At 50.8% G+C, this 14,048-nt stretch overlaps 2 protein-coding genes across 2 annotated transcripts; one reads left to right on the top strand and one right to left on the bottom strand.

Moving 5' to 3' along the window:
- Nucleotides 1-495: 495 nt before the first annotated feature.
- On the top strand, nt 496-1,847 carry MIND_01353800 (uncharacterized protein; the record flags this gene model as incomplete). Its single annotated transcript, XM_037369969.1, has 6 exons — nt 496-595; nt 646-827; nt 872-1,134; nt 1,183-1,271; nt 1,315-1,562; nt 1,608-1,847. The coding sequence occupies 6 exons, from the start codon at nt 496-498 to the stop codon at nt 1,845-1,847; spliced, it is 1,122 nt and encodes a 373-aa protein (XP_037213525.1).
- Nucleotides 1,848-12,294: 10,447 nt separating this feature from the next.
- MIND_01353900 (uncharacterized protein) lies at nt 12,295-12,858 on the bottom strand (the record flags this gene model as incomplete). The annotated part of the gene is made up of 1 exon (XM_037369970.1): nt 12,295-12,858. One exon carries the CDS (start codon nt 12,856-12,858, stop codon nt 12,295-12,297), a length of 564 nt encoding a protein of 187 aa, XP_037213526.1.
- Between the last annotated feature and the right edge of the window lie 1,190 nt (nt 12,859-14,048).

Consider the following 14,048-nt stretch of genomic DNA (forward strand, 5'->3'; position numbering starts at 1 on the left):
AGATGTGATCCACGACAAAACGAAACACATACCGTGAATGTATCCACGCGATCTTGAGTCCAGCCAGTGTGACGCGCGAAATTCTTGGCTCGAACGCGTGAAGCGCCACCAACCGGAATGGGAACCCGGTGGTCAATGTCATCGTCCAAGAACATGACGTTCTTCTTAGGAGGGCCGAGATCCAGGTCTTCATGAAGGAGTAGGGAGGTAAATGTGGGTGTCGCAATATTGGTATGCGCAAGAAGTACAAGCAGGGGTGCAGGTGGCTGTTGCACTTGAGCAACAAATTCGGGGGTGGCCATGATGGAGCAGTCGTCTTGAAGCAGTCGTCTTGCAACCTCTTGAAACCTTTTATTGTGTTATTGTGGGAGTGTGGCGATTGGACAAGTAGTTCCATATCGGCGACAAGAATATTTCCATATTTGTCATAATGGCTTATTGTTGCTCGGCAAGCACATTAGGATAAAAGGGCAGTACTGTGCTCTAAAGAGTACAATGGAAGTCGACTACCGACTCAATTTCAAGCTCTCCGGCCACTCTGGCGCCATCATCTCCCTTAGCGTCCGCCATGATGGGAAGTTCCTGGCAAGCGGAGGTTAGTCTCGTAAGCTGGTTCGAGAAGTAATTGACATTGTTCTACTGTAGGCTCCGACGGCACGAAAGTCTGGGAACTCTCTGGGCGGCGCGCAGTTAGCGTCCCTGCATCGCCTGATCTTCGTGGTGCAACAACGAGCTTGTTGTGGATCAAACGAGAGGACGACATCGGCGAGGCGCTCGTAATAGGCACTCATGCTGGTTACGTTGCAGGTTGGCGTGAGGAAACTTCGGTTGGTATCCCGGCTTCTATGTGTATCGCGCTGAGACAACACAGGGAATGACCTTCACCGAGATGTGGGCGCGTCAATTGTCTGAGCCAATGGAAATTACTGGGCTGGCATTTGACGCGCCAACTAATCGATTGGGTGTCTGTCATCGAGGCGGTGTTCTGCAGGTATACACCCTTAGCGCAGCAATGGTTTTGCATGAGGTTTTCTCGTTCAAAATTCAGAACTGTGTTCCACGCGCCATCGGTTTCGGGTCAATGAACGGTGACCAGCGTGAACTCCTCTTGTTTGGATTATACTGTGGCAAGGCGTAAGCATGCTATCGTATCTCGCTAGAAGGAAAACTCACTAGTTGCAGCTACAGCCTAAACGGGCGGCACAATTTCGACAGCCAACAGGGCTTGGAATATTGGATCGACCATGTAAGTCAAGATAAGGCTGCAGAGTGTATGTTGATTGCGTTTCAGAGGTGGGGTGGCTATTGATGCAGCGAACGGTGTTCTTTGTATCGACGATCCGTCCAGCGGCATCAACCTGTATCGACTCACAGAGCGTGAGCTCGTCAAAAGCTTCCCAATGAAAAAGACTGCACGCATTCGGAACGTGGCTATCGGAGACGGATGCAGTTCCATCGTTAGCGGCAGCGACTGCGGCGTGGTTTATATCCATGATCGACGTAGTGGGAAACTTGTGGCGGAGTTGAAGATCGAAGGCGCTGATTGGGTTCAGACGGTTGCGGTGTGTTCATGCTCAACTCAGAGATTGAAAGCTCAGTTTAGTCAGGCCGGCAATGTTGGAGGAGTCCCATATATCTTCGCAGCTCAATCTCGCGAGACAACAGTCAACGACATCTTGGTCTACCACAAACAACCCAATCGGCGCCGCTTCCTTCAGCGCGTCGGCGAGACATTCTTTCGCCTCTTCTGGGCGGTGATGGCGGTTGCCGGACTCGCGTTTTTCTATCAGCATGCGAACATTACGCTTGTTGATCGCGTCGTCGAACGAGTGTTGACAGTTGTGTAAATATAGTAAACCAAAATCATTATTACGCAGTGGGACAAATCAAAGTTCGTCAGAGCCTCCTGGCGGTCAGCGCCAAGGAGACAAGGGACCAAGCTCCCAACGGTCAACGTTTGAGAGTGGAGGAGGGAAAGAGGCGCTCAGTGCACGTGCGGGCCGACTTGATCGGCAAACGGCGTCAATCAAATTACGTGGTTGGAGGGTCGGCGAGCTCGGTAAGTACCACAATTGGTACCACAATTAGACAATGGCATACAACACTTGCCATTCTGAGACACAATACCAGATGTGCTATTTAAGGCGGCAGTTCCATCAACGCACACATTGCTCTGAGGCGCTGACGCTCAGAGAACTCCTTCCTCCACATTGCGACTGCATTTCAGAACGTTTGACCGTTTGAAATGGACCAGGACGACGCTATGCCCGATGCTCAGTCCTTGCAGGCAGATGTCCGCCGGAGAAATCAAGAGCGCAAGGAGGCGGAAGTAGTGCGCTTGATTCCTCTTTCATTGCAGCACACGAATTGACCGACTTCAGGTCCGAGAGACGGAGGAGTACTACAAGGAGGCTCTCGGTATTGCAAAGAAGGAGCGCCGTGTTGCTGTCGAGAAGGGAGAACTTCTCCGCAAGGAATTGGATCAAGCTCGACAAGCAGCCCAAGCCCAAGCCCAATTGATCGCTACTTTGCAAGCTGATATCAATGGGAAGGCATCGGCGCTGAAAGCGTTTGAGGCACACGAGGAGCAATTGCAGGGACAGTTCCTATTTGATCAGAAGAACTTGAGTCAATTGGTATGTTTACATGCTTGTTATGAACACTTACTGACAATCTACGTGCCAATAGAATCAGCAGCTCCTTGAAAGGCAGAACCAGCTGCAGGATAGCAGCAAACGGGGTTTCACAGCTGCAACGCCGTGTGGTGAGTGGGTTGGAAGAGATATTGGTCATGAATCTAATGCTGCTGATATAGCATGAGCGCGATAATGAAGTTGTGCAACTTCGTAGTCAAATCAAAGACACCAATCGCGCCAAAGCAACCCCAGTCAAACGTCGGGGTCGCCTCAGCGTACAGTTGCTCCAGAACGAAGGCTTGCGTCCAACGGTACTCCCACTCGACCCAGTTCCCCTTCCAACATCGAGCAGCAACACTCCAGCAACCAACGCTGAAGCTGCCCAAGCGCACCAAAAGCTCATTCGCAAGTTGGCGGAGAAATGTGATCTTGAAGTTGACGAATTGTCCGCGTTGTTCAATGGTCTTGCAACAGCTGGGAAGAGCGAAGATGTAGTTGTTGCCACGCCAACCAAGAAGGGAAGAAAATCGGCTGCGAAAGCGGAAGCGGAAAATGCAGCCAAGCCTCGCACTAAAGAGCAGATCAACTATGCACACGTAAGGATTTGTTCATATGAGCGAGGAAAAAACACTTACAGTTGTATAGGCCAAGTTACGTGAAGCAATCTGCGAGATATTTTGTGTCGAGCAGCTAATTGACTTCATTGTGGCTGATTCAGTCACGAAGCAAGAGGTAGAGGCATTTGCTGCTGACGAAGAGGCGGAGCTGCCCGCCTTCAACTTGAAATGGGACTTCAACCCGGGATACATCCATTCCGCGTACAACGAGAAATTGATGGAGTTGGTGGTGGATTATGCGATCGATCTCGATGAAGGAAGTTTGGGCTTGGTTAGCGAGGGGGAAATCAAGCGCGAGTTTCTGCAGTCAGCGGTGAAGAAGCAGCTGGAGAGGATCCGATACGATTGGAACTCATTCCAGCCCAAGTGGATTGGTTTTGAAGGTCGTTGGGAGACCCCAGCTGAGGCACGCACACGGGGAATGGTGTTACTCGCGCAGCGTCGTTTGGCATCGAAAAAAATTCAGTTGCAGCACGCGGTAAGGAAAACAAAACATTATTTGGTGTTTCATTGATTGATTCTGAAACGATAGAAACACGAACGACGTGTTAAGACAGTTGAAGCAGTAATTTACTTGAAAGAGACCACCAGAGCTATTGATCTGAACACGTGGAAGAGATTGCTCCAGATCTTAGAGCGTCTGGGTCCAGCGGGCATGTCGGAAGAAGAATCGAAAGACGCCGTCATTGAAGGCGCGGAGGTCAAGATATTCGAAATCAAGATTTGCTATTGGCGCGAGCCCGAGATTGTCAACCATATGAAGATGATCGATTTCGAGACCCGTCGATTTGAAAAGATCCACGGTGGTAACCAGGCCGCCCAACGTCGACGCGGGCGCGCAGATCAGCAAGAAATTGCCACCAGTTGGACTTCCGAAGCGTTTGTACAACCAGAAATGGCTCTCGTCGCAGCCGCAAAAGTATGTCGAGGACCTGCAGGTCTCGAAGGAGGCGTTCGAGCTGTTTGTGGCGGCAACTTCACGCATGGTTGGGTAAATGGAGTGTATTGAGTAGTTACTGTCGTAGATAGTCCAAGCGAATACAGATTCCTCCAAGAATGTCAGCGAAGAATACTAAGAAAACATTCAGAACAACGCTCCAAGAGATATTGTCAGAGTTTACCTGTCTTTGGGGGCAGTGGACACTTCAGATCATCGATTCCAAGCTGCTGCTGGTCAACGGCAAGCAGTCTATGTCGTGTTGTTTTCACCGAAAGTCACGACGACAATCCGGGGACCAGGCAGTGCTGCTGGTCAGCGGCTAGCACGACGTCGAGATAGAGTTCAGACTGCTGACGGTCAACGTCAAGCAGCGAGTAGCCAAGTGCTGCCGGTCAACGGCTAGCACAACATAGAGGCGGACTTGGAGGTCGAATCGGAAAGCGTGGATGTGACGTATGTCACCAACGCACGTGCACATGTGACGCCGATCATCTTTCACACGACAACCACCACTCGGAAGATGTCGAAGAGCTTCAAGAAGGCTTCCCGCAAACCACAACGACACTTAGACGATGACCGTCAAGTGCCTGGGCCGTCGAGACTGGGGGCCGACCGCCACCATTCCTCTCGTCGCCAACTCGAATACCATCCGTACCGACGAGATCAGCACTTAGACGATGACCGTCAGGTGCGAGGATCTGCGTCTTCATCGACTCGGCAGCCACTATCGACGCCGCCCACAAGTCAGAAAACGACAAAAGCGCCCTCTTCGAATAATTCTGCTCCCCGTCCGTTGCGTCTCGTCCCGCTTTCTTCCTTGGACCAGCACGAAATACCGCCGGTAAGTCATTTGCTTTCTAACTCGTATCTATAGTCTTACTCATGAGCTTTATAGCCCTCGAAGACCTTCAATGGTCTTGCCTCGTCGAAACTGGCGTGTTTGCGGTGTTGAATGGGGACCGGGAATTCATCACCAGAATCCCGACAATTTCCCAGTGCCCCGGTCCCGCGTCTTCGGAAACTCCTCCGACGCTTTACCAAACTTCATGGCTGAATCCCGACTTCCCGCACACCCTCTTTCTCCCGAGCATCAACATATTCTCTGGTCCATTGCTTCATTCTCTCGATGTCGTCCCCGCTTCCGTTCCCACATTGTTCCGAGGCGATGTCTGGCAACTGGACCCAGAAATCCGCCTACGTTGGTGCAGAGCAGAGGGCCTGCTCGAACTTGCTCTCACCTGGGCATCTAAGAAAACTCGGGAATGCTTTCCGAACCATTTTCGCGGGTATTTGCCCCTCGTTCCTGCCGCGTATGGCTACACAATGGGACACACTACCGAATCTAAACTACTCCAGGCTGTCTATGCCTCGCGCGATGCCTTCCTACCTCTGGTGGCCGTGCTTACTTCGAGATTACTGATGCTCGACTTCGCCCGGTACGATTGGCGGACAACTATTACGAGCGAGCTAGCGATGCAACCTTCAACGCGAGATACATTGGAAGATATCATGGAGACTTGTATCCAGAATTGCGTTGGAGGCATCATCGAATTCTCGACGGTGGAGGCCATTAGCGGTTATCGACGGATCGAGTGGTTTGTGAAGGGTATTCTTGAAAATACTATCCATGTTCCATTGTTTCTACATGTCACTATTCCCTTCTGCAAACACCTTGCGACCGCAAGCTCCCTGCAAGTCATCCGGCTCGAAATCTACGAAGACGATATTAAACGCCTTGAATCTATTCCTGGCCCACAAGGCTTCTTGGAGTGGGTTTATGTGGATCCCGCCATTCGACGCTTCAACACCTTCCGGAATTGGGATTATGCACCTTCAGTGGTCACCCATTCCCACCCACCAGTTGCTAAAGGAAGCGGACAGAAGCAAGATGAAACTTGGGTCGAGTTTTTTGCCCGTCGAGCGATCGTCAATGAAAAGATGCGTGCTGTGGAAAAAGATTCGGAACGACAACGTCGTTCTGCTCGTGAGGCCGAGGCACAGAAGGGAAAGATGTTGAAGAGGGCAACTTTTTGGCGTTGGAAAGACACCAACAAAGATGGATACTATATCCGCCGCTCCATAACTCGCGGCGAAGCGGAGGAACTTTGGGATTTCTATGGGCCAAATCAACGCCGATTCGATGCATTCCATGATCAATTCGACCTTTGCAAAGCCTTTGCGCCCCCACGAACACGAGCCACAATGGGTGAATGAGGTTGCTGAAGACCGTGAAGATCCCAATTTCGCGTTTCTCTTTGGCAAAGAGGAACCTGCCAAACACAACGAGTCCGAAGACCAGCTTAACATGGATAACATTCCCCAAGACACTCTGCAGATACTGCAGGATGGGCAAGCCGCATCCATTGACATTGAAGAGTATTTCACGCGCAAAAAACGTCAACGACAGCGATGACCAAGATCCTGTGCACAATTCTGACACCATCGCCGACTTGACGATGTTCTTCGGCTTATTGAATGTTGACGAGCCGGCCTGACGAATACAAGGAATCGAAAATGCTTGATCAAGAGAACGCTCTCAAAGTACTCGGAGATAGTCGAACAACAATGATCCTCTCATCAAGCGCCCGATTTCTGCTCTCTCGTTTGGAGTATGCCCAAGCCATGGCTGATGTGCCAGCTCATCTCTTCGATTTGCGGAGCCAAACGGCCCATCCATGGCTAAAACGTGGCATCAACGTCGAGTTTTGGGAGCAGCGCGACTCCCCAGCCCATGAACGCCATGTTTTTCGTGATTCAGCCCCTGGGTGATGGCCATAATGAAGAGTATCGCATCTTGATGTTCGATCCATTGCCTGTTATATATCTGCTGCGCAAAGGAATTCGGCATATGCAGGACATCCTCCGAGCATTAGTTGAGCTCGGGGGAAGATTTCATTTGGTAATTCGCGGTTATGCCCCCGTTGATTGGCATCCTCCCCATCCCTATTGCCAAGGGCTTGGTTCTCGTGAGGAAGATTATCGTCCGCGTGCTATCGAGTATGATGCCTATATCGAACGACGAGATCGATTCCTGGCTACGATTCGCGGCCTTCTAGCCATATATGCCGGCGGCGTGATTGCTCGCATTGCTCGAGAGGTTATCAAGAACCACGTAATCCAAGTTCTTGTGGACGCGGTTGATATCCCGTCAGCTGATGCACGGGTGCTCATCCCGGGCACTGATGATGCCTACTACTACCATTGCTTGACGGAAAAGGAGGCAGCGTTGTGTTCGGGGATATACTCAATTCCCATGGGTCAGTTTTCAATATATATACCAAGACATTGACTAATATACAACAGAATGTAAGGACAAGACAAATAGCAGCGGAGTTCAGCAGAAACAGGTCTCATGGTGGCCGCAGGCTCCCGCTTGGTCGCAATCTGGCCTGAATGTTGGTCGTTGGACCGTCAATTGCGAAGACTGGTATCGCGAACAAGTGTCCGATGCCAAGGCCAGTTCAGCGCTGCTGCGAAACAACAACATATGGAAACGAGACATCCGTTTCACGTTGTCAGCTGCTCGGGTCTTCAAGAGTCAATGTCGCCTTGCGGTCAAATATTTGCGTCAACATGCCTTGCCTGCTCCAACGTAGATATCATCAGTCGGACTATATAATGTACTTTTTTTTACTACAATGCTGAACGAGTGTGTTTGCCTTCGATTGGACTGTTGAGACGCGTCGGCCGCTCTGCGGCCGACAACTAAACGATGCCCCGATACTCCGGATATCAGGGCCCATTTTTTTGGGCCCTGATATGTGTCATATAAGTGAATATTTTTCGGTCCTCGTTTTGATGCAAAAACCAGTCCAAAAAAGGGCGTTTGATATACCCTAAAATGGGTGACAAAAACTGAGTCCGTTTTGGCTTGATTATGGAGGAAGAAAAGGGGGGCTTTTTTTTGTGTCTAATCGGCTGCTGATCCGGTCGCCGTTTGTCGCGCCCATTTCTCATATAAGCAGGTAAATTTGGGACAAATTTTTTGGACTCAAATAGAGGCATAAAAAAAATTATATTTTTTGGTACATTGATTAGAGGCGTATAATCGATCGAAAGGGGCCCCGTTTATTCCGGAACTCCCGCAGTGAACCCTTCTCCACTTTCGCTGCCAATGCCAAAAATACAAGGCAAGGCTGAGCGTGCTGGACTTATCGACTTCATCGCTGTAGACTGAACATGATGTGTTGACGGTTATGGGCCGTTCAACCAGCCTCGAAATATACGCCAGTAAGCGCTCCCGCTTCTACTAGTCAGGATAAACTCTACAGATCATCCCTTCCCTCTGTTTGTTTCTCCACCGTTTCCACCAGTTGGCAAGGAGGTCAACCGACTGCAGCAATAGAGTATGGTGTGCATGTGCGTATATAATTACTCGATTCCTCAGGCTGTTCTCACTATAGTGCAGGGTCATCTTAGGGCCATCCCATCCAATGCGATGCTGTCGTCTATGCATGTTTCGAACGTTGCGGGCACCGATCGCGGAAGCTGAGGGCTCTTTGACTGTTGTCCAATCCCATCGCCGCGTGGTAATAGCACGTAAAAATATACCCTTCCTCTATCACCAAGTCAATCACACGTCTTCTTTCTCCTGCGCGGCCGAGCATGGAAGTAACAGCACAATTCAGGCTCCCGTAGAGCAACCTGCCAGCTCTAAGAAATAACAAAAGCTAGCGGAATGCTTGCGCGAATCAGCGACCGTGGGCAGTCATCAAGTAAGGACGGCGTCTATTTACCTCTGCTGTTGTTCGGATACGGATTTACATGGGTCATCTCCGTACTCTAAATTCGATATGGTATTCTATTGACCACTTTCAGAGGTGGCCACGTAGAACTTGGGAGTGTCACGCAAGAGTGTGGGGGTATTCGTCCTTTTTCCGTGGTCAAAACCCACACCAACTGACGGCAGTGAGACTTGCGAATCCAACCGTGAAAATTCTGCTTCGTATTTGCTACAACAGAAGCTGGTTGACTGCCAGTAGCAGCGTCCTCAAGTGGTTGCGACATTACTTGGCCAGCATTCATCCTAGCAAGAACGTCTAACTCCGAGTCAATCTACTCAAGCAGTATAAGTCGTCCACTGGTGTACCGCAGTTTTAGCGGCGTTAAACCATCATTACGCTCTCCCGTGGAAATTACCTGAAAGTTGGGACCAACTGCGAGTGCGCGGGGAGCGAGCGAGCGGGGGTATTTCGTTGACCAAACATTTTAGTTATTCACGGTATGACTACATCACCGCTCGTGGCTAAACTAATGGCAATGAGTAGCGACCGCGCGAACTGGGTCGTGGAACGGTGGTCCAGGAACAACTGCAAGTAGTCGCCGTTGAATGTGGAGGTAAGTTCGTGTCGGCCGCAGAGACGCACCCAGCGCCTTTTCTGCTTACAATAACCGAGATTGTCGCACAGTCGGAAGCCACAAGGAGTCGAGGAATGTAAATGAGGATCAAGGTATGGCTAAAGCTAAGGATTGCAAGCGATTTCGAGAAGGGGACGGCTCGGTAGCTAGGTGTTACCGCAAGAATGCTGGGACTCTTTGCGCAGACTCAATACAAACAGGTCGTACCTGGCTGGGTGTGCGACAAAGCGGTTCAAGAAACCATTCTTTCTCCGGACGCGGCTCAGTCGGAGAATGACCGCCAAGATTAAAGGCGACAGTTTCCCAAAGGATTTTTTGGTTGTATAAAAAGCCTCTAAAGGAAGAACTACCTTTCTTCAGCTTTCCGAAGACCAAGAAAAGCACCAGAATGAAATTCAACGCCGCCACGTTCCTCGCCACGGTTGCCTGTGCAACTTCTGCCTTGGCTCAGACCGCACTGACCATCCTCTCCCCGGCTGCTTCGACCGTCGTTTCGGCCGGCTCCACTATTGTCGTTCGTGTCACAGGGGTCAGCGCGTCCGCACTTTTTATCAGGGCTTGTAACTAACCGTTGGTTCATAGACCACCCCCACTGCTGGATCGGTCGAGAATGCTGCAATCATCACCTTCACCAAATGCACTCTCCTCTGCCTCTCTCCGTTGAACAACGTCGGCACCATCCTCTATGACAGCACTTTCAATCCTGTGTTCCATGTTTCGGGCCCCGGTCCCGCCCGCACTGTCTTCCAAGACATTTCCGTCACCATCCCCGCTGGGACAGCTCCAGGAAATGCGCAGATCAGTGTTTTGCACCCCACATTGACTTCCGTGAGTTTGATGGCTCATTGAGATACTCATACACAATGACCTGAACTCACTTGAATTTCTCTAGGACCATACTCAGGTGACCTTCGAGGTCGATTCGGTTGTCGTCACTGTCCAGTAGATTGCTCGCCGCTCTCAGAGTGCGATTTTGGTCCAGTCCTTTGTTGTGTTGATGAGGTGAAAGAAGTTTTAAAGTTCAAAAGTCGAATTCGGGTTCATGTATATATCGGTGGTTTTATTTTTCGAGTCGTTGGGTGAATCAGGGTGATTGTTCAACGAATAAATATTCAACGAAAAATGCAGTCAATAACGCCTGCATTCTTTGAGCTGGCCCAGCTAGGGAAAACTGGTGCATCCAAGCAGGCTCGCATTGCAAGTTTTCCTAAATTGGTCTCAACCGGCATCGTCCGAGTTGGCCGGCCATCAGTGCGAGTGACATTTTCTGTCACGCGGTCTCACGTTTTGTGGCGCTCCTTGACTTTGAACTATCATCTGGTGGCTGAAGTGGGTCCATAAAGAAATATGCTCTCCAAATCTCAGTCGACTCACATTACTGCAATTTTCTGTCAGCCAAGGCAGTCTTTGTATCTGTATTGTGGTACCTGCCTCTGGCCAATGAGCAGGCGTGTAACTCGACGGGATCTATCGAGCTTCGACCAGCTAGAAAATAATGACACGGATTGCGAACTATCGGCAGCATTTCAAAGCTTGGAGGAAGAAACTCGGCTATCGAAGCTCAGGCTCGAGAACAGCACACAAAGCAGTTTCTGTACAATCTGTTCCGAAAGCTGCTTCATATGAGATCCCACCAGCCCCTGGAGTCTAGACCGTTAAAAGTTGCGCTAAATAGCCCCGTATGTCCTCTACAGCGTCAAAATATCCCCAGTTCGCTCCGAAAAAGTCCATCGCCCTGCCGGAGTCTTTCGTCGACGGTTCCGAGGTTGTCCTCTATCTGCTACTGACCCAGGTCACCCATTCATTGACGCAAGACGGTATATGGATTGGGGTAGCGAGTTTAAGCCGCGTCTGGGCGCCTTTGCGAGTATAAGAGCAATCAGAGTGGTCGCTATTCCTCACTCAACTTTCCTCGTTGACGCCAAACAAACACCAAAGGATGAAGTTCTCTACTACCACGCTCCTCGCTACCGTCGCATTCGCCACATCCGCCTTCGCCCAGACGCCGTTGACGATTCTCGCGCCGACCCCGTCCTCCACTGTGGCTGCCAACTCCACCATCACCGTCCGCCTTACAGGAGTGAGTTTACAGCTCCATCCTCCTCAGAAGCAAAGATTTACTCATAGTGCAGACTACGCCTCCCGCCGGGTCCGTCGAGAATGCGGCCGTTGTTACGTTCACCAAGTGCACCCTCCTCTGCCTTTCCCCGCTCAACAACGTCGGAACGGTGCTCTACGACAGCACATACAACCCCGTTTTCCACCTTACCGGCCCCGGCCCCGCGCGCTCTGTCTATCAGGATATTTTGGTTACTATTCCTGCAGGCATAACCCCAGGAAACGCCCAGATCAGCGTATTGCACCCGACCTGGAACGATGTAAGTGTTCAGCGAGTGGTATATAACCCGCTGATCCCGTGCAAAGAACCACACCCAACTTACCTTCGAAGTCGACTCTGTTGTTGTCACCATTCAGTAGTGGAATCATTTCAGATTTATCATGGGTCCTTTTCGGAATTACTTATTGGAGGAAAAAAAGGCATGTATATGCCAACGTTGCATATTTTCTTTGTGGGAGACAGGGAAAAAAATTGTTATCTGCTTCAGATAGACTTGAGAGGTAATGCATGAGTAGTCCGTTGTGCCAATGATTGTGGTACTCCTAGTGATGATGTAGTAAGCATAACTAACAGAAAAATTGGATGAGCGCGGCGAGCAGTAGACTCGTCGTCCATAAGTCAGCATCAACTGCAGTCCACCATATCTCTATCATACGCATCCCCTCTCGGATGGCAGTCAAACTTGATCGCCCAGTGTCTCATATCGAAACCACGCTGGAGCCCATTTGCTGATGCATAGGGAACCGGATTGCAATGCGGGAAGGGGTCGATTCCCAAATCGTCCTCTGGCTGGTTGGAGAATCGACGGGGCCATTGTCGTGGGGAGACAGCAGAGTCCGAGTCGGGCAAGTAGTCGATGGAGGGGTGCGAGCCGTCATCATGATGGAGAGTGGATTCTATTTCTGAATCCGGGGCCTCCGTTTGGAACTTTTCTAGCCAGTTTTTGACTTTGCCCCTGGCCATCTCGAGCAGCTTGGCCTCGTTTATGCGCGTTTCCCTGTGTCTCTGCCGAGCCAACTCTCTCTTCACCGCTCGTGCGACAGCGTGTGCCTTGACCGTTGCATCTGCGTTCGCGTTGGCACGTAGAGCGCAGTTGGCTACCAGCCTAAGACGCGATTGGTTCGTCCGCTGGAGGGAAGACCTTAGTCGGGATTTGGAGTCCATGTGAGGGTGTGGGCCACGAGCCATCGAACTTGAAGAAGGGATCGCTTTGACGCTTTGCGGTCGTTTTTTATAGCCAGCTGGGACGCATGCTATGGCCCTCGCTTTGGTCAGAGAAGCCGGAAGAGGAGGACCAATATTCGGTTTAGTGCGTGGACGGCTTGAGCGCAGTTGGAAGCTTGGTCCATCAGTACCTCCGCCTGGGTGCACTACGCTTGGGTGCACTATTCAAGTTATTGGCCCTTCGGATCTCGCCTGGTGCGGGATCACTCTGAGAGGAAGTCAGAAATGTCTATACCAAATGAAAACAAGACGACGCACACTGTTGTTGCCAATTTCAGGTCCATCTGAATCCTGGGTAAGGACAATCGTCATTCCAATTGCATCGACGAGTAGGCGGCTCATCCACCCTGATGAGGTTCGTATTAGGATTCAGGCCGTCAGCCTTCTATGTCGTAGTCTGGTCGACAATATGGCAAAAGACAGAATCATTGCGGAATCGGCGGGGGCCAGAAACGAAGCCAACTTGAAGGCAAATAGCCACACGTGACACAAACTCTAATCGCGTTTTTGTCTCTTTCCTTCATCTTCAAGTGGCAAGTGGCAATTACCTACGTTGCCATCGCCAGACAAGCTTCCGTAACGATGGACGCCTCCCTTCCTGGTCCGTCGACCGCGATCTTCCTGCAGGACGCGTGCTACAAACACCAGTACATCCGGTCGCGAGACACTTCCGCCATTGTTGAGCGGCCAGAGAGGCTGCGCGCTGTTACCGCTGGACTTTCTTGCGCAATTGCCCGACTAGAGGAACTGGCGGTCGCGCGAGCCGGTGGCAACTCGAAATCAAAGGCAGTTGACCCCGACGAGCTCGCCTCACAGTTAGGCAAACTGGATCTTGCCCACTCAAATACCCGAACACTCGGCGGCTCCAGAACTCCCGCTGATACACCTGCAGTTGCTATCGTTAGAAGCTCTGCCAGTCTATCTATCCTTGCCCATCCTGCCGTCAAGTACATCCATGGAGACATCGACGGAGACATATATCTCGAAAACTTGGTTAAATGGGTCACCCAGTCCAAGGAACTAATAGAGAAGGAGGGGTCGGAGATTCCATCACATTTGGCTCAAGGGGATTTGTACCGTGCGTTTCCTGAATCTGTCTGCTTCGTTTACCGGTTAATTTTTGGCTCCACAGTCTGCCCCGAATCCTTGGACGC

This window comes from Mycena indigotica, assembly GCF_014461135.1.
Source record: "Mycena indigotica strain 171206Taipei chromosome Unknown Mind.scaff0016, whole genome shotgun sequence".
NCBI classification, from domain to species: Eukaryota; Fungi; Basidiomycota; class Agaricomycetes; order Agaricales; family Mycenaceae; genus Mycena; species Mycena indigotica.